The sequence below is a fragment of the Aplidium turbinatum genome, chromosome 8 (assembly GCF_918807975.1).
Source record: "Aplidium turbinatum chromosome 8, kaAplTurb1.1, whole genome shotgun sequence".
Taxonomy (NCBI): Eukaryota; Metazoa; Chordata; class Ascidiacea; order Aplousobranchia; family Polyclinidae; genus Aplidium; species Aplidium turbinatum.
In genome coordinates this window covers 30,890,459-30,907,832 of record NC_137479.1, presented here as the reverse complement: position 1 = coordinate 30,907,832, position 17,374 = coordinate 30,890,459, and the positions used below count along the sequence as shown (strand labels likewise).

General features: G+C 41.6%; 1 protein-coding gene and 1 non-coding gene across 2 annotated transcripts in view; both read left to right on the top strand.

The window, feature by feature from the left end:
* The window catches only part of LOC145775471 (transient receptor potential cation channel subfamily M member 3-like), a 32,721-nt gene extending 15,945 nt beyond the window's left edge, over nt 1–16,776 (top strand). Inside the window, exons 15-37 of the mRNA XM_082586764.1 lie at nt 523–678; nt 1,237–1,404; nt 1,686–1,783; nt 2,154–2,382; nt 4,028–4,161; nt 4,599–4,671; nt 4,930–5,121; nt 5,432–5,509; nt 5,732–5,949; nt 6,346–6,460; nt 7,090–7,195; nt 7,654–7,774; nt 8,455–8,639; nt 9,170–9,290; nt 9,840–9,954; nt 10,847–11,070; nt 11,786–11,874; nt 12,868–12,992; nt 13,616–13,704; nt 14,049–14,350; nt 14,814–14,992; nt 15,332–15,432; nt 15,985–16,776. Coding sequence (XP_082442890.1) covers nt 523–678; nt 1,237–1,404; nt 1,686–1,783; nt 2,154–2,382; nt 4,028–4,161; nt 4,599–4,671; nt 4,930–5,121; nt 5,432–5,509; nt 5,732–5,949; nt 6,346–6,460; nt 7,090–7,195; nt 7,654–7,774; nt 8,455–8,639; nt 9,170–9,290; nt 9,840–9,954; nt 10,847–11,070; nt 11,786–11,874; nt 12,868–12,992; nt 13,616–13,704; nt 14,049–14,350; nt 14,814–14,992; nt 15,332–15,432; nt 15,985–16,219 — 3,453 coding nt within the window. The 3' untranslated portion in view covers nt 16,220–16,776. The remainder of the gene's footprint in view (nt 1–522; nt 679–1,236; nt 1,405–1,685; nt 1,784–2,153; nt 2,383–4,027; nt 4,162–4,598; nt 4,672–4,929; nt 5,122–5,431; nt 5,510–5,731; nt 5,950–6,345; nt 6,461–7,089; nt 7,196–7,653; nt 7,775–8,454; nt 8,640–9,169; nt 9,291–9,839; nt 9,955–10,846; nt 11,071–11,785; nt 11,875–12,867; nt 12,993–13,615; nt 13,705–14,048; nt 14,351–14,813; nt 14,993–15,331; nt 15,433–15,984) is intronic.
* LOC145776468 (U6 spliceosomal RNA) lies at nt 3,272–3,378 on the top strand. The gene has a single exon (XR_014290256.1). It is a non-coding gene; the product is annotated as a U6 spliceosomal RNA (small nuclear RNA).
* Nucleotides 16,777–17,374: the final 598 nt, after the last annotated feature.

The window sequence follows — 17,374 nt, the reverse complement described above, 5'->3', positions numbered from 1 at the left end:
TGTTTATTTGAAGCAAGCAGTAACTTCACTATCCCGTGTATGCTGGAACATTCAGGCAATCGCTGTTAAATGAAACACACAAAAATAATGCTGCTGCATTCTGTTTGTTGGCAGCATAATATTTTAAACAATAACGGCCCAGGACACTTCTGATGTAACCACTCACGGATAAGAAACCTGGTTTGAAGGAACAAATTCCCTACTTCTGGCATAGCTTAAAAAACAAGCCCAAGTGATGCATCACTTTGCTTGCTTGTGAAGCAATTGTTCACAGTGGTCGCCACATTGTGACGTGATTTATATTGCGCAACACGACTCGTTGAGACAGGAAGAGCATCTCGTAATTCATGTCTAAGTGCGCACGGAACAGATGCATTCTATACATGACGAAGGAAATGTCGTCAGGTTGTTGGCTTTTTCAGGATCTAATAAAAACATGTATAAACTTTTCAACGTCTAATAAACTTTTCAACGTCTAATAAAAGGCTTTATCTGTATATCAACTCGATATTATCCAATCAGGTGATAGAATTGCTGATGGGCGGTGCTTATCGGTCTAGCTACACGAGGAAACGTTTCCGGATGTATTACGCTTTGAAGGCAAAGGCGGAACCCAGCATAAAGAAGCAACTCAGCTTCAAGATTGGCTTCGGGAACCCAAGCATCCCGAACACCCCGGTTGGTTGCTGGGGTGAGACCCCCCTAGCTGGCGTATAAATTATTTCTCCTTCGATGCTAAAGTACAAAAGTTGTTCGCATTCCTTTGAAAATACAAAAAAATCCTAAGTGCATTTATTTTTAAGTATCATCCTCACTTTGTATCCAGATAGTCAACTTACAGTATGTACACAGACTTTGTCAACTTGCTAGATTTCATATTTGACTGGATGCTGACTTGCTATTTGCCGCCGACCTGATGTTACTTGATAAATATCGTCTTGGTTGGTGTATATTTTGTGTCTTATCATGAGTTTTGCAGTGATTTGAGAGTCAATGGTCACACATTGGCAATTTGGAGAACTATCATTTCAAAACGATATAAACTAAAATACATTAAGAGTTTGAAATCATGATTGTATCGGCATTCGTCATTGTTATCGGTTGATATGTTGGCAAGGCCTGAATATATAGGTCGCCACTATACCCAGCTCAGCGTTCACAGCAAAGCAATCTGTGATTTGGGGACAATAAATTAAGGTCAAATACTTTTCATGGCGATGACTTGTGTGTTTGCAGTCGACCCAAGCTCTCCACATGAGAGAAAAGCTTCCCCATGAGCCTGTTCAGATCGTTCCTCCCCACTTCTCGTACCCGTTCCATGAACTGATGATATGGGCCGTGTTGATGAAGCGGCACAAGATGGCGCTCTTCATGTGGCAGCAGGGCGAGGAGGCCATCGCCAAGGTAACCATAAAGGTTGTGATTTGTGATTCAAAGTAATTAACACGAATGGATAACCTTGCACAACCATTCATGTAAGATAGACTTAGAGAATGAGATTACAGCACAAATATATAAACAAATGTAGTTTTGGGCAACCCTGTTCAAGGGATTAGCGTTTGCCCAGAGACTTGTTATGTGCTTGCTGCTTACCCTGCCCTTTGTTAGTTGGTTGCGTTCTGGAAGCAGTTGTCTGGCTTGTTTATAGATGTGTCTGTGGCATTAAATTAAACCTTCCCACCCAGGCGTTGGTGGCTAGCAAGCTCTACAAGATGATGGCTAAGGAAGCAGCTGATGATGATTTGGACGTGGAGGATTCTGAACAGTTGAAATCATATAAGAAGTAAACTTGATTGTTATGGCTGTTTAGTTTGGTAGGTGTAGATTTGACAGTTTGAAACGAAATTGCTTGTTGAGAAATGAAATTTATTTTATGGAAGGCGATTTGAAACAAAACCTTTTCTTAGAAACTTAGTTTAAAACAAATCTAAAGCGGGAGAATGTCACGTTTACACTTTCGTTTTGAAATATTGTTTCAAAGACTTGTAGACCACAATGCCACTACTTTTGACATTGATGTTCTGAATACAGGTGAAAATACCGCTTTCCAGAATGGTCTTACGTTGCTACGAACACCAGGACTGTTACTCAAGAGTGGTGTTTTTAGGAGATTGTACATCTTTCGGTAATTACAGTGCAACGTTGAATCACAGGGAATTTCAAGACCTCGCCATTCAGATGCTGGAGATCTGCTACCACGCCGATGATGACGCAACAAAGCATCTTTTGACATATGAATTGAAACAATGGAGCAGGGAAACTTGCCTCAGTCTCGCTGTGTCGGCCAAACATCGGGACTTTATCGCCCATCCATGCGTGCAGCTCCTCCTCAACGACTTGTGGATGGGAGGATTAAATGAGAGGAAGAACTCCGGACTGAAAGTAATGTAGAGTGCTTATTGCATCCGTTTTGATGAAAGACTTGGAAAGCTTTCAGTTCGGTAGATTTGAAGCAAGGAAGCCAATTTTTGTGCCCCCCTCAAGCAAGCTCAGCGACCACATCATGATCATTTATTATCCTGCAATTTAGACAAACCAATAAACAAAACAAAAAAACAGCTGAAAACTGCACTTTTTCAATCCCTTAAACCAGGGGTCACCAACCTTTTTTGCATGCGGGCCATTTTGGCACTAAGGAGAGCTGTGGCGGGCCGCACTAATAAAATTTTAGGTAGGTTGACTCTTATGCTAGAAAAGAACGCATTTCGTACCCAGTATCCAGCGTTACATGTTGTTCATATTTATGTTACAATACCGCAACAACAAAATTAATCGAACAACGCTACTGCCAGGCCAAGCTCCTTTTACAACACTTTTGACTTTTTTAACAATGCCTAATAAACGAGGCCACTTGTTTTGCGCACTTATAGCGAGGCGAGCGGTTTCATCAGAATATTCATCGCCAAGCAAGAGTGGTGTTGTCACTTCGCTTCACAAAAGATATCTTGCAATTAACAATTTCAGTAAACAAGGAAATGTTTGACACATCGCAATACAGGCAACAATAGTGATCTGCAAACGTATCAGCGAAAAATAGGCTCCAATAACAGGGAAAAAGAAACCAGGCACCATGAAACAAACGCTTGTGAAAATCATCGAAAAATCGTAATTCTATCGTAATTCATGAACAGTCTTTCCTCTAAAAAAGTAATGAGTTGGTTTTTCATCCTTTTGTGAGAGTCTATAAAACCGTCTTTCTTTGATTATTGACAACTGTCGCTTGCGGTGCTTATCAGCGTGGCAAGAATTTGTTGATTAACAACATTTTGCAGTACTTGCTTCAGCAGTACATATGCTAAAATTGGAGCGATACAGAGAAGATTAGTACGGCCCCTGCACAAGGATGACACGCAAAATCGTGAAGCGTTCCATATTTCTTTAAAAACAAAAAACATTTTGCAGTACAAAGCTAAATATTTTCATTATACAATCAGAAAAAGTCTTCAAATTTATATATAATATTTTGCCAATTTATTATAAATTGAGTTGGCACACCGACCTATTTTTCCAACAAAAACTTGCATAAAGAGAACACTGCTCGAGAAACACAATAACGGTGAAACGCACACTAGTGTTTACATGACATTTGCAAACAATAAGCAACCCTATGCTCACAGGCAATTTCGAAAACAGACGTTTTAATCAACCACTGGGACGGTGTGGCTGGACATCGCATTGGAATAACTTTAAGCAACCCCCACCTAGAACTATAATCTGATTGGTCGGTCGGTGGAATCGCATGCAAAGCGAAAATATGCTTCCCGGAAAGTATTTTTTTGCCTTCGTGCTCTTTAACTCCTCAAGAAAAGTATTTTTGGTTATACTTGTACGCTGATACCTTCCGCGGGCCGCAGCGTGGCGGGCCGCATGCGGCTCGCGGGCCGCCAGTTGGTGACCCCTGCCTTAAACTATGTGTATTTTCAATCGTTTGTTGTATGGTATTACAACTTAGATCGTTCTATCTTGGTTAGAGGAACCAAACCCTCATTAAATTTATCTTCTTGATGAGAGAAGTATCTTTTCTCAGGTGATCATGGGAATCCTCTTTCCTCCCACTCTCTTAACATTGGACTTCAAGACTCAGGAGGAACTGCAACTGATGCCACAGACCATGGAAGAGCACATGCATGAGGTGTCCAGTCTATCCTCGTCCATTGAAGGGTATGTGTCCAACCGTACGTTACATTTGTCCTGGACATCATCCGGGTTGTCCAGTGGTTCGCAGTGATGCTCCCGTTTTGCTCTGGCCTTACTATCATTGCTCTTTTATTGTCATTCGTTCATTGTTAATATTAACTTCATATGCGTCGTGGCATCTAGGCTACGATTCTACATATGTTGCCTGAAAGATGAGGTATACTATGACAGTTTCAATACACGTTAGATATGTAGTTGAACATACGCAGCCAGTTTCAGTGCCGCTTTGCAGCTGATCCTGAGCATGTTACGCCAATTCATAGACTTTGCTCTCAAACAGGCCACACTCTCAACATGAGGATTAATTCATGGCTTGTATCATTTTAATTGGTTGGTGATTATGAACCCTGCTTTCCCTGCACCCGTGATGACACCCACTCACAAACTTTTGCTTCTTCCAGGTCAAGCTTTGGATCAAGCTCCGCCTCCAGCTCTAGTTCCTCTTCCAGCGACAAGACGGCTACGTCACTTCCGGTATGTGTTTAAGGGTGGTTTACTAAATCAACCAGATGGCCCGATGGTGGTCTCGCTATCAAGTAGCCGTGTGGATTAGCCCAATGCGCGTGATGCTTGTTGTCGGAGTTTGCTTTCTTATCGAATGGTGCTCAAAGTTGAATCTGTTATTTTTGCCGGGAGATTAAACTTTCGTTTGCAAAAAGTTTGCCAGTTAGACGTGCTTGTACGGTCTCATGTCGTCGATCAGACAGGGACGTCTGACACGTTTCATTCCAGAAACCTGAAGTTCTCGGCAAGCCGACGACAGCGATTCGAGATCAAGATGCCTACGTCATATTGACGAACCGACCGAAGCAGCTGACCTTGAGCAAGAAAATCTACGAGTTCTACAACGCCCCTATCACCAAGTTCTGGATGTACGCGATGGCCTACGTCTGTATCTTGATGCTGTTCACCTACGTAGTATTGGTGAGTGGATAAATCAAAGCGACAATAAGGACACGGATTGTAAAGCATTGTTGATGAAGGTTTAGGGTGTATGAAAGGTATTCCGGCTGAAAGATGTTCAATTAAGATCTTAAGTTGCTCTTTTATTCATATTGTGTATAATTGTACTGTACTAATCTGGCAACAGACGAAATAAAAGGTTTCTCTCTCTCTCAAAACTGCGTCGTTCAGAGCAGTTCTTGATTCAAAGCCTGGTGCTCTGCTCACTAGAGCGGCATTACCATAATGCCATGCTGCTGCCACACATGCATCGCTGTGCTTTCGATTGCAGGTACGAATGCCGCCTAGTCTTCCATCGATCGCTGAATTGATCGTCATATCGCACGCCTTCACCATCGCCATAGAAATGGTAGGGAATTGTTTATTGTCTTTATTCCCTAGATTTCTGAACAAACGATATTTGGTAACGTACTCATAGGCCACATGTCTGTTTTCTGTTAAGAAGAAAACGCTTACACATTGTGTCTGGCAGCAGTGTTTCCACGTTTAAAAATGAATAGATTGTTATTCGTGTGTCGTTATTGCGTCACAGAGGCCTTATGACATCAGAAACTTCATTGTTACGTCACAGGTTCGTGAAATCGTGGTATCTGAGCCTGGCGGAGCGTTACAAAAGCTCAAGGTTTGGCTGGGTCACTTCTGGAACTGCATGGACGGCCTGACTGTGGTCATGTTCTTCGCCGCGTTTGGGTTGCGCTTGTCGTCCGACAGGTTCATCTTCGGCGTGGGGCGAACCCTGTACAGCGTCAATATCGTCCTCTGGTACACCCACTTACTGAACGTCTTCAGGTGCGTGTCTCGAAAAGTGACCAATTCCCAGAAAGTAACTGACTTTGATTTTTCGTTTCCCCGTTTTCCAAAAAAAATCCAGGATTTTCTGATTTCTACAGTTGTTTCGCTTATCCAAAAACGTTTCTGCACAAGTTGTTACGTTTGATTTGGTAACCAAGATTTTTTGTGGATGAAACCAAAGCATCAAATGAACGGCGTGAAGGTAATTTGTAATTCAAATTGACTTATTGAAGACCCTCATTAATGTAGTAGTCAAAGAAGCCTGTCAAGTGTCAATGCTTGTAACACGAAAAATGGACACAGCAAATTCACACCCGCTCACCTTGTACTGACTCGTACACTGTGATCGCTATTTGCTCTGTGGATCGTCATCATATGGAATTTGCATTCCAGCGTCAACAAGCGTCTGGGGCCGAACGTGACCTTGATGGGGAAGATGATGGTGGACCTTGGGACCTTCATCCTGTTGCTTGCTGTTGTCCTGACCAGCTTTGGAGTGGCCAGGCAGGTACCACAACAAGGTTGTTACTTTCCCTTTGAATCAAGTCAATGTGGTCCATTTCATTATTTGAGTGGAGATGACAAAACTTAATCTATGAGAGTTTGAAGGTTTGCCGAGGAGTCGAACTACTGTGACAGGCTCGGTCATAAGTAATAAATAACGAAATGATAACTAAAGATTTTGAAACAACAATGAACATAAACTTTATTAAACTGAATACCGAACGTTGCAACTAGTGCTAGAAACAACAGTATTTAAAGTAACAAACATTGCCCACAACTTTTGCTTTCGTGCTCCGGTGCTTCATTTAATAAACAGAGTAAGTTGGATGTCTACAAACTTAAGATTCATTTCGTATTCGTTTAAAAATTTCTTTCATTTTTTTGGTGACTACAGGCACTCAAAATAATAACCAGCTTGTTTTCGACGTGTAGTCGGTCGTGGTGCCTGATAAAACGTTGGAAATAAAGCCAGCTGTCATTTTTAACATCTTGTGGTAACCTAGTCTGAAGTTACCAGAAAACCCAAGCAATTACGTGAAGAGCGAGATGTTACTTACGCCGAAAAAAAAAGTTAAAATCTAATGTCCACCCACTGCTGAATCAGTCTTTGACTCAGCACAATATAACTTGTAGTCCTTGCTTCGACCCAACGAGAACGCAAGCTGGACTCTCCTCAAGAACGTCACAATGGAACCTTACTTCATGCTGTACGGCGAAGTGTATGCGGGAACTATCGACCGTGAGTTACCAAGATGTACTGCACAATTCTATGCCAACGTCAGCTCTGGCTTTATAAAGATACAGTTTTCTTATCGAGTGTTAAAATCAAGAAATGGGTTTTTGTAGCCGTGTTACCTACAAACAGGGCCCATGCTGCACTAACATCTTCAATGCACGTTTTAAACTTTAACGTTGTTCGCCTTTCTAAGTATTGGCTTGTCAATGTATCGCTCGTTGTGATTGGTACAATCTTCTATGTCGATGTTGATAGCGGAACTGAGACGAATAGCGAACATCTCCACCAGCAGCATCCGTCTTTTCTATATTGATTCAACGTGTGTAGAGTTGTAGACGTTATATCAGCGGACTTTGCAACCTGAGGCTAAACTTTCGCTGGAAGTCAAACTCGGACGCTCGCTGCTTGTCCGCGCATAAGTACATCGTCCACACGTCATCGACTTCCGTTTGTTCCTCCAGCTTGTGAAGGAGAAGATCCGACCATTTGTGTCACTGGATCCTGGTTGGCTCCCGTCCTGATGACCATCTACCTCCTCATCGCCAACATCCTGCTCCTCAATCTCCTCATCGCTGTTTTCAAGTGAGTACAGACGGAATAACAACGTCATTTGTCATCTTATCGATGTTCCAACCAGGGCTGTGAAGGCGAAGGAATACTGACGTGTCCGGAGTCGCGCAGTTATAAACCGAGGAGTCGGAGTCGTTAAAAAAAAACCTTGATACAAAACAGTAAACATTAAAAGTTTTGTTTGAAACAATCTTTTTTCAAAATATTGTTTTTTGTTCTCTGTATTGAGCTCTACAACTTCACCACGAAAAAAGAAGTGTTTGTTCTTAGTTTTTATGAAAGTTGCCGTTTCAATTTCGATGCAACTCGAAGTGAAATTAACTTTAAAAAAGTGAAAAAGCACAAAAATTAAAAAAATCTGGCAACACTGAAGTCGGGGTCGGCCAGTTATAAACCGAGGAGTCGGAATCGTACATTTTTCATCTGACGCCGCAGCCCTGGTTGCCACACGTGTATTTCTTGATGCTTCAACACTGGAGCGTTGTGACCGAACCGAACAGAATGCCGAGATAGGTCGCTTTCGAACCAGGGTTGCCAGGTTTGTGGCAAACTACGTCATCAGCGTCACGATCCATCTCAACTCTCCAAATTATAAAAGCTTCGTTGAACATAATTGTCGTTAGAGACGCCACAGCGCGGTGATTGACGACGTCACACGTTATTGTTTGTAATATTTCTTGCTTGGCTTCTAGCAACACTTTCGCCCGCGTCAAGAATTACTCCGATCGCATCTGGAAGTTTCAAAGATACCTCACCATCGTGGAGTATGAGCTGCGTCCTGTTCTTCCTCCTCCTCTCATCCTCATCAGTTACATCTACATGATCTTCAGGAGGATCTGCAAGAAGCGAAAGAACGCAACATCCGACCGAGGATTGAGTAAGAATGAAGATAGTTGCCTCAATTTCTTCTCTGAACGTTCATTTTTAAAAATTGAAGTAACTTGAACGGTCAATAGTTGTTACTTCTGCTTACTGTGCTCTCGAAGATTGTGTTTAGTTCTTTCTCCCATCCACCCACTCTGATAGCACGCTACCTGGATTATAATCCAAAAGCGAACCACTGATTGTTGATTTGTGAACTTAATTTCTCCTTGCAAACTGGCTGCTGGCTAAACTTATCCGAACAGTTTTGCAAGTTTATAGTTCGTTTTATTTCAGAATTGCCCAAATAATATTGCTTGTTCGTTTATAACATCCATGTTATTTGGCTCAGGCACCTGTTACGTAGTCAAGCACCGCCCACCAGCATCAGTTGATATTGGCTCCTGAATGACACCATCAAGAGAAAAACTTTTAAAAAGGAAAAAAAATGACCCGATCGGGTATCGAACCGGTGTCCACCTGAGCAAGGGAGGTGGCTCAATCAATGTCGTCAATAAGTTGGATAACTGTGTTCTTCTTCCATAGAGTTGTTCCTGAATGATGACAATGTGGAGACTCTCCATGATTTTGAGGAGGATTGCGTCGATGAATATTTTAGGAGGAAGACTGAGCAGAAGTTGAAGATTGATAACAAACGAGATGAGAGGTGACCAGTAGATTAAGTTGGTCACCTCATTGCCATGCAATTCCTTCCTACGAGAGGCTAGAGATGGGAGTCGAAAAATATTCAATGATTTTTTTTCGTCCACATCTCTTTGGTCTTGCATGATGTTGCCTATCAACACTGTTGTTGTTGATGGTTGAATTTGCTTTTGAAACGGTTCATTCTTTTTAAAAGATTTTTAAGAGAATTGGCCTTGGCATTTGAAGTGTGAGGAATTTGCATTGTTTTCTTGGATTGAAAAAGTTGATTGAAATTTGTTTGCTCACATTATGATCAGCTTCCAAACTTCCGTTTTGCTATGAAGCAAGTTTGCAACAGCTCAAACGCTAGTGGGAATCTAAAAGTCGAAAATTTATTGTATACTCTGGCTTTAAAGATGTGAGGAAGTTATCTATTTAATATTTACGGCTTTTCATCGACGCCACAGCTGATTTTTGAGCTTTTGGTATAAATTGAAAGGTGTGGCTTAGTCAAGACAGAATCGGTTATTGAAAGTATTTTGTTTTTAAAACGAAAGATTTGTATTCTTAGATTGGACCGTCTTCTGGATTCCGTCGAAGAAATGTGCCACAGAGAAACCACATTGACCAATCATATCGCCGATATGCATGAGCGATTATCGAACCTTGAGGAAGCCCATATCAGGGTGTGTTGTTTTTTTAAACATTTTTCTTTAAAAGACCGCTTCAAATAATGATATCTCATTGAGATTAAATTCATAATAAAAGTCAAGAGAAAGGCAACATTGTACGATCAACTTTTCTTGTTGCAATATAAGATAAACCATTATCATTATTTTAGATAAAATATTTTACATTCAAGTATGATGGCCATTTGTATGATATTTACACAAATTGTTTGTGTTTACTTCTAGCATTTACCCTTGCGCATAAATTGTAACAACTAACAACAACTCTGACTTGTTTTGTAGCAAATCCTTGCCCATAAAAGTTGTCTTGCAGCATGTTGGCAATTTTTAGTGAAGCAGCAAAGAATACTTGACCTTTTAATTCCAAAAACAAAAATAGTGTAAATGGAATATGAAGCGATTTTTACAACGTCGTAAATACAGTATAGCTCTTCTAATAAGTAGTTTTCGGTGTGGGGAGAGGGTTAAATGGATATTTGAAAAAAATACAACAGTTCTTAAAATATACTGTTGTAATAAAAAATCAGGGCTAAAAATGAACTTGAAAATTTTTGCTAAAAAATTCCCTCTATTTATAGTATATTAGTTATTATTAGTATTATGGTGTCTGCTGCGTAACCGAGTGGTAAGAGCGGAAATCAGAAGGGCGTCGGTTCCACACCGCTCAAGAGCATGCGGTTGTGTCTTTGGCAGGACGCTTAATGACACGAAGATTGGCTTCCTTGCCTTCAATTCTTAAACCACAGGGTGTAAGTCTGTAATACAAACCTATTTCATCAAGTATAGGAGGGGTGGCCAACATGTTGATCACGATCGATAAGAAGTTGGCCACCCCTGAAGTATATGATTTATTTTGTTTACTGGACATCAACGATTCATCTTACTTCAGCTTCTTGAGAGCCACTCTCAGTTAGCTTCCACAAGATCACGTCGGAATACCGGAGGAGGCCATGACTCCTGGAACGGGATGGATCCGAGATTGGAGCTCACCACTCTTCCTGAAATAACTCCATCCCGCACCATGTGGACCTTTCGGAGCAGAGCAAGGAAGAGACAAGATTCCGAAATGAGCACCACCAGTGACTGGTACTACCAAACCAACAACCGAGGCCGGTGAGTTGTGCTTAAAGCGATACATCCTCCACCAACAAACAATGAGAAGCTATTAAACGCGCCACCTCATTTTTCAACGACGCGTTTGTGTGTCGGTGAGGAATGCGTTCGTTTGTGATGCATGATCATACAAGAGAAACTAAAGTCCAGTTTCATCATTTTGCTGAGGTAACCCTCCTGGAAGATTCGAAAGATCGCTACAGTTTGATAGGATCGTTATTTATAGTTGAACCTGCAGAAATATTATTGTATAAAAAATTACCAGCAAATTGTAAGAGGCCGCTTCGTTTTCTTGGAAAACAAAAAGATTACGCTCATGATAAATCACAAAACTGCTTGGAACTAAAATAGAATTTGGAAGTGCTGACTCATACTAATATCTAAACTCAACATCTTTAGATAGAAAAAGTTTTATTTGTGTATAGTTTGTTTGGGACTAAACTGCTTGGGACTAAAATACTGTAGAATAGGGCTGTCATCCGTGTATAGTTTGGCTAGCTCGCGTCTCTCCCGTCCTCTTATTGCTTCGCTTTATCATTAATGACGTAATTTATTTTGCAGTTACTTTAGAATTTATCAGATAAAAGCTGCAACTATTGCTAGAAACGATAATAATCCCAATGACCGATTGACTATCCAAACTTTTCAGTATTCAGTCACTTTATTATCAACACCATCTGTACTTTTGTTTACCTCTCTCCCATTTTTTCTCCAGGGGTGTCGCTCATGACAGAGGCAAACTCAACCTGAAAGGCGACAAGACGATCGACCTGGATCGTCCTCTGAGGCGAACCAACTCTACTGGTGAGTGGCCACTTCAGTGCCGACATCGGCATTGACGATTCATCAAATGAAATACATTCATATGAAATATGACGTCATACCAGCTTGGTGTTAATAATAAAAAATGTACAATTTTGGTAGAGAGGTAACTTTCTTTAACCATAGACAGATAAAACCAAGCAACCACACGTCATTTAACATCATACATACATAACATCATGTTCATTCTAATTGTATAATGTTAAATGCCGTGTAGTTGCTTGGTTTTATCTGTCAATAAAGAATGTTTACTTCACAATGTAGATAGTAACGGTCTGTATTAGCCTGATGTTGCGAGTTCGCTGTGATTAGTAGCGGTTTGCACTAACTTTCGTTATAGCCCATGACTAGGGAACTGTGTTCCTAAAGCTGGTGCAAGCCTCTACTGCTACCACAGCGAACTCATCAGACTGAAACAGGTCAATAATATCTACATTGTGAAGTAAGTAATGATCATGCTGCTAATGAAGGTCTGCGCATCATGGATGATGAAACTAAAGACTGGCTGCTCTCTAGCAGCCTTCCAGTGTAGTCCGGGAACATCGTGAATCTGGGGTGGTAAAAGGATGGACCCTCGGCCCCAGAAGCTCAGACGACGACGACGACCATGCTGCTAATGGCGAAACTCAATCTATTGCATAAAGAATGTTATTACCTGAAACCCAATGGATGTTATGACGAAACATTTGATGGAATTGAACTCACTTCACTCATTGTTTGTCACGTTGGTTGTTCAGTGGTGCCCTGGTCGTGTGGTGCTTCCTCTGTTTCGTCTCGTGAAGCCAAGATAAAGTTGATGGCACCTAAAGAAACTTGCATTTACAAATTGTTAAGACTCGGTTGCCATGGTGACGCATTAAGAAACAACAAAACTATAACATTTATAAACTTATTATTTGTCTACTATACAGAAGAAGATCTAGGATAATAGTCTGTTGCAAAAACGAGTTTTAGAAATACCTCATTACCATTCAGGGGTATTACGTCAGAGTGTGACGACCAATCATTTAGATGTTGACCCTGTCCAGGAGATCGACTTGCTCCAGCCAAGTATTCAGATCGCTGTGGACAAGCAGGACACCAAGTCTCTGTCCTGCCAGGTTGGGATGATTATTTATTGTTCAAAATTTTGAATTTTTAAATGAAAAAGAAAAGTTCTATTCCAAGGTGCACTCCAACCACCTTAACCTCGAAGTTGGGAGGATTTGTGCGATTATGGGTTTATAAAGTGAAAAAAAAAACAATTATCTTTCGACCTAATTTTTAGACATTACGTGTATATCAACCGCCAAACCAGTCCCTGTTTAGTGTTTTTATTGATTGTGGCGTTGAATCAATGAATGAAAGACTGATTTACTGGTTGGATTGTTCAGTTTTTTTTGTTTTTTTTTCCTGGACAAGAACTTCATATGGAGTCCCAGTCAAGCTATTGTTACACCATCGCAAAAGCGATGAAACCGCTGTACAGTGGCACGTTTTTTCGTCTTGGAGTTAAACAGTAGGTTGCTGGCGTCCGGTGGATGCTTTCTCATGTCAACACGTACAAGAAATTTGCGTCGGCGTCAGCTTTTGTTGCCAACTGTAGTGTTTGTTGTTTTTTTATCACTTTGGCAATTGACAACACCAAATTCTAAGGCAGCTTGTAGTTTTCCCAATGTTGCCCGTGACAAAGCATGTCTATTGTCTATTGACAAAGGCCAATGAACAATTTGTTGATGTTCAGGACATCATGATGCTTGGTGCGGACAGGTTGAGGGACGGAATGGACACCGAGGACCCGAACTTGTCAAGTGGGACGTCTACCGTGGACGGGTGAGTGGATGTGATCGGGATACGACAGGGGAGGAGGGTCAGGGCCCCAGGGGTACTTGCCAAGTATCTCGATTGTTGGACGACTTTGTTAATGCTCCATCGACATTGTTTGCATTTACATCTGCCTTGTTGGCATAAGAAACATAGCGACTGCTTCGGTAGAAAGTGCTGCGCTCTTGGAGCTAACTTGCTTAGACGCGGTTACTTTGGAAGCAATGCTGTGTATCGAGTAATTCTAAAAGGGATGTTACTGCATAAGTTATACAAAACTGTTGAATAATACAAAAACTGTACAAAATTTTATTTCTTGTTGCACAAGATAAGCTATTTATTTCTCTCCCCAGCCCCTCCACTGACCCCACAGTTGACCTTTCGAAAGGGACTGTACACAACTCGGACACTGAAGGCAGCATGGGAGATAGTCACTCTGAGGCCATGTTCTTGGGGGTGTCTGACAATGGCTCCCAGGAAGGTTTGATTACCAGTGCTGCCATGCAACCCACTTTCCTCTCACAAACTGTGCCAGTGACCACCTCCGTTCTGTCGTCCAATACTTCAACCCCTGTATTTGTACAGAGGGTCATAAGTCCTTCCCCCGGGCCCCCTCTTGCTGCTGATTCCTCCATCCCTAGAAGAAGTAGTTTTGGTGAGTTTCTTTTGCAATTTCAAACCACTTCATTCACTACTCGCACTTTCATAAATAATGCGTTCACTTGCTCGCCAAAGGCGTCATATCGGGACTGTCTATGACGTGCTACCGTTTCATGATGTATCCTACTCGTCATGTTCTTGGAGACCGTTTCATTTTTTGTTTAATTGCAATTTTCAACCATGCGCCAAATGATGTACGTGGTCTGCGTGAACTGGATGACGAATCAATTTACGAAACCTGTTCAAACATCTACGCCGTGTCGCCGCCACTGCCCAAGGGTGGTAAAAAGCAGAGCCCTTCGACCCCTGGAGTAGCGAGGAAGGTTCACAGGAAGAAGACCATCTCACCGTCACTTCGCCACACCGACGTCGACCGCATTAGCGATGGTTCCTGTTTTGTTCATCATCGATCAAGTATCACTGCATTATGACGTCATTAACTTTATCCTTTATGACAGACACAAGTGGAGCGAGTCGCAAGTACATGATGACGACACCGAACGCCACAATGCAGTCGCCAGCGGGTGGCAAGTCGACATACAAAAGCATCACCGACCACATTGACACGTCTCGATGGCATGAGATGTACGCCCCCCCTGTACCCTGCACCCCCCTGGACGGTTGGTGGAGCGGGAAGGTATGCACTGTTGTCCTTGGCAATTAATATACGTTGGCTCTTCAGCTGAGCACTATGAAGAACACCAGGTGTGTTGCATACCGGTCTGTTACATTTGTTACTGTTACGTCATGACTTGGTGTTCTTCACTTTCACCAGGCAGCTTACTTGCTAGTCCGCTATTTTCCTTCGGCTTGAGACAGAATGTACAAATATCTGCTCACTTGTTTCTTTTAATATTTACTAATTTTTCAACTGTGAAGCTTTCACTTCTCAAACCGCATTGTCCAACATAGTTCACCGCTGTGATGTTGAGTTTACTTTGATCACCATACTAACCCTGGTCTTCAACAATCGCAGTCGCCTGACTTCGACTCGCATCGACCCATTAAGTTCAGCGACCAGACGTCACTTGTCGAGTTTGATGACGACATCGAGCGAATGAATAAGAAAAAAGAAAGGTATCATTCAATTACAATGGTTTGGTTTTGTGTTTGTGCTGGTTCCTACTGGAAGGAATCTTGTTCGTATTCCCCTTCACTAGTTGATATTATGCAATCTCCAGATAATTCAGGTTATTTTGTTTCTGACACCATAACAATGGAAGAGATGGAAGCGTCACTTTCATTCATTAATTTTTGGTGATTGATGACGCAATAGAAGTTCATGAACCATTCGCTTTCTTCTCGTAGAGCGGTTTGTTGAGGTTAGTGCTGTGCGGTGAGGTTGCACATTGTCTTCATGAGCTCTTCAAGCCCCCTGATTAAACTAGGCCCATGCTTTGACGTCACCAGGGAAACTACCCTCTTTAGGCATGGCTGATGTCAACTGTCTGTCCTAATGGACGTCCACAAACAAGTTCTACAATTTTGGCGAAAGTTTTGTATCTTGAAAGGACTGACTTCAAAGATCGTTTTAGTTTTTCGAGTTTTAAATGTTTCTTGTTCCGCTGCGGGTTCATTAATGGTTCCATGTTTCGTATTTGTTCTATGCTTCGTATTTGTTCCATGCAGGTCCAAGACGAAGCCGCCTAGCGGGAGACACCGAAAACGAGTGAAAAGAAGCAAGAAAATGCTTTCCGAGCTTCCAGAGTTTCCAGCTTTAAATTCTAACAATAATTCAAGCGAGTTTCCTCCTTTCACTTCTCAGCTATCGACCTACCCGCGCCCTAGACGGCTTTCTTCCCGCGACAAGGTAGTCAAGTGCCGATCGCAGACCCTGTGTGACCCCAGCGCCACTGTTCTGTAACAATGCCTCCCATTATGCATATTTATTTCCAATGCAATCGATTGTAATGTCGCGTTGTCTTCCAGCTCGGTGCAGCATTGCACATTATTTTGTGTTTTATAGAATTGTCCGTATTTTTACCTTCGATCTGTAAAACTTTGGACGTCTCACTGTTTTACTTATTAGGTCAATTGTTAAACTTTAATGAACTGTAGCTACAACTATGTTTTTAAAGACAAATGAAGTAAACGAAGAAATCTTAAGAAGGAATTTTTAAAGATCGCTCAGTTATGTTTTGGATTTGTTCTGCTTTAACAACTCATAAGAAACTGCCATGAACTTCTCAAAGTAATCTGCTCAGTCCGAGGCTAAAGATTCCCCCAATCATTTAATAGGTTTGCTTGAAACCTGTAGCGCTGTTGGATCGACCTTGCCCGTTTTAAAATTTACCTCTGCAGTTGGACACCTCTAGTTTTTGTCCTCTGTCTCCTAGCAAACCATTACTGTGACTGCCGCTGCTAAGATTGGATTGTTGATGAATTGCTGATGAAATAAAAAGTGCTTGGTGTTGTGGTTAAGGGCGTCTCAAGATTTGTCACTTGAAAGTCGTGTGCAGCAAGAATTGACAGCAATAGACACGTGTTTTGTCCATGTGGCTGGGCTCATCAGTATCGCACCACAAACATGGAATGAACTGGTGAACATGATGCGGACAAAGAAGAAGTTGAGGGATGAGGGCTATCCGCAAAAGGCGTCCTCACAAAATTGCAAAAAATGACTCCTTTATCCGTGCGGATATTTTCAAAATGTGAGTGGCCATGACCGTTTGATAAAAGTTATATTGCTGACATGAGACTGCAAATACACCAATTTTACTGACGTGGCGGTTTAAAAATTCTGTATAGTTAAATATATAAAGCACTTTTTATTTCTCTATGGTTCAACAAAGCAAACTCTCTACCAAAGCTTTATCATTAAATATATAAGATTCCTATGAAGTGTATTAAAGCATAAAATGTTACAAAACCGCGTTGTAACACCATACTTTTCACGCACTACACAAATACTCATACAACTGCATGCAAAATTCGTAGGCTTAATCTAGTCATCTTCGCTTTAAAGGCATCAAAATGTTTCTGTAGATTGTCATGGGATAACACTCATCAATTTTCTTCG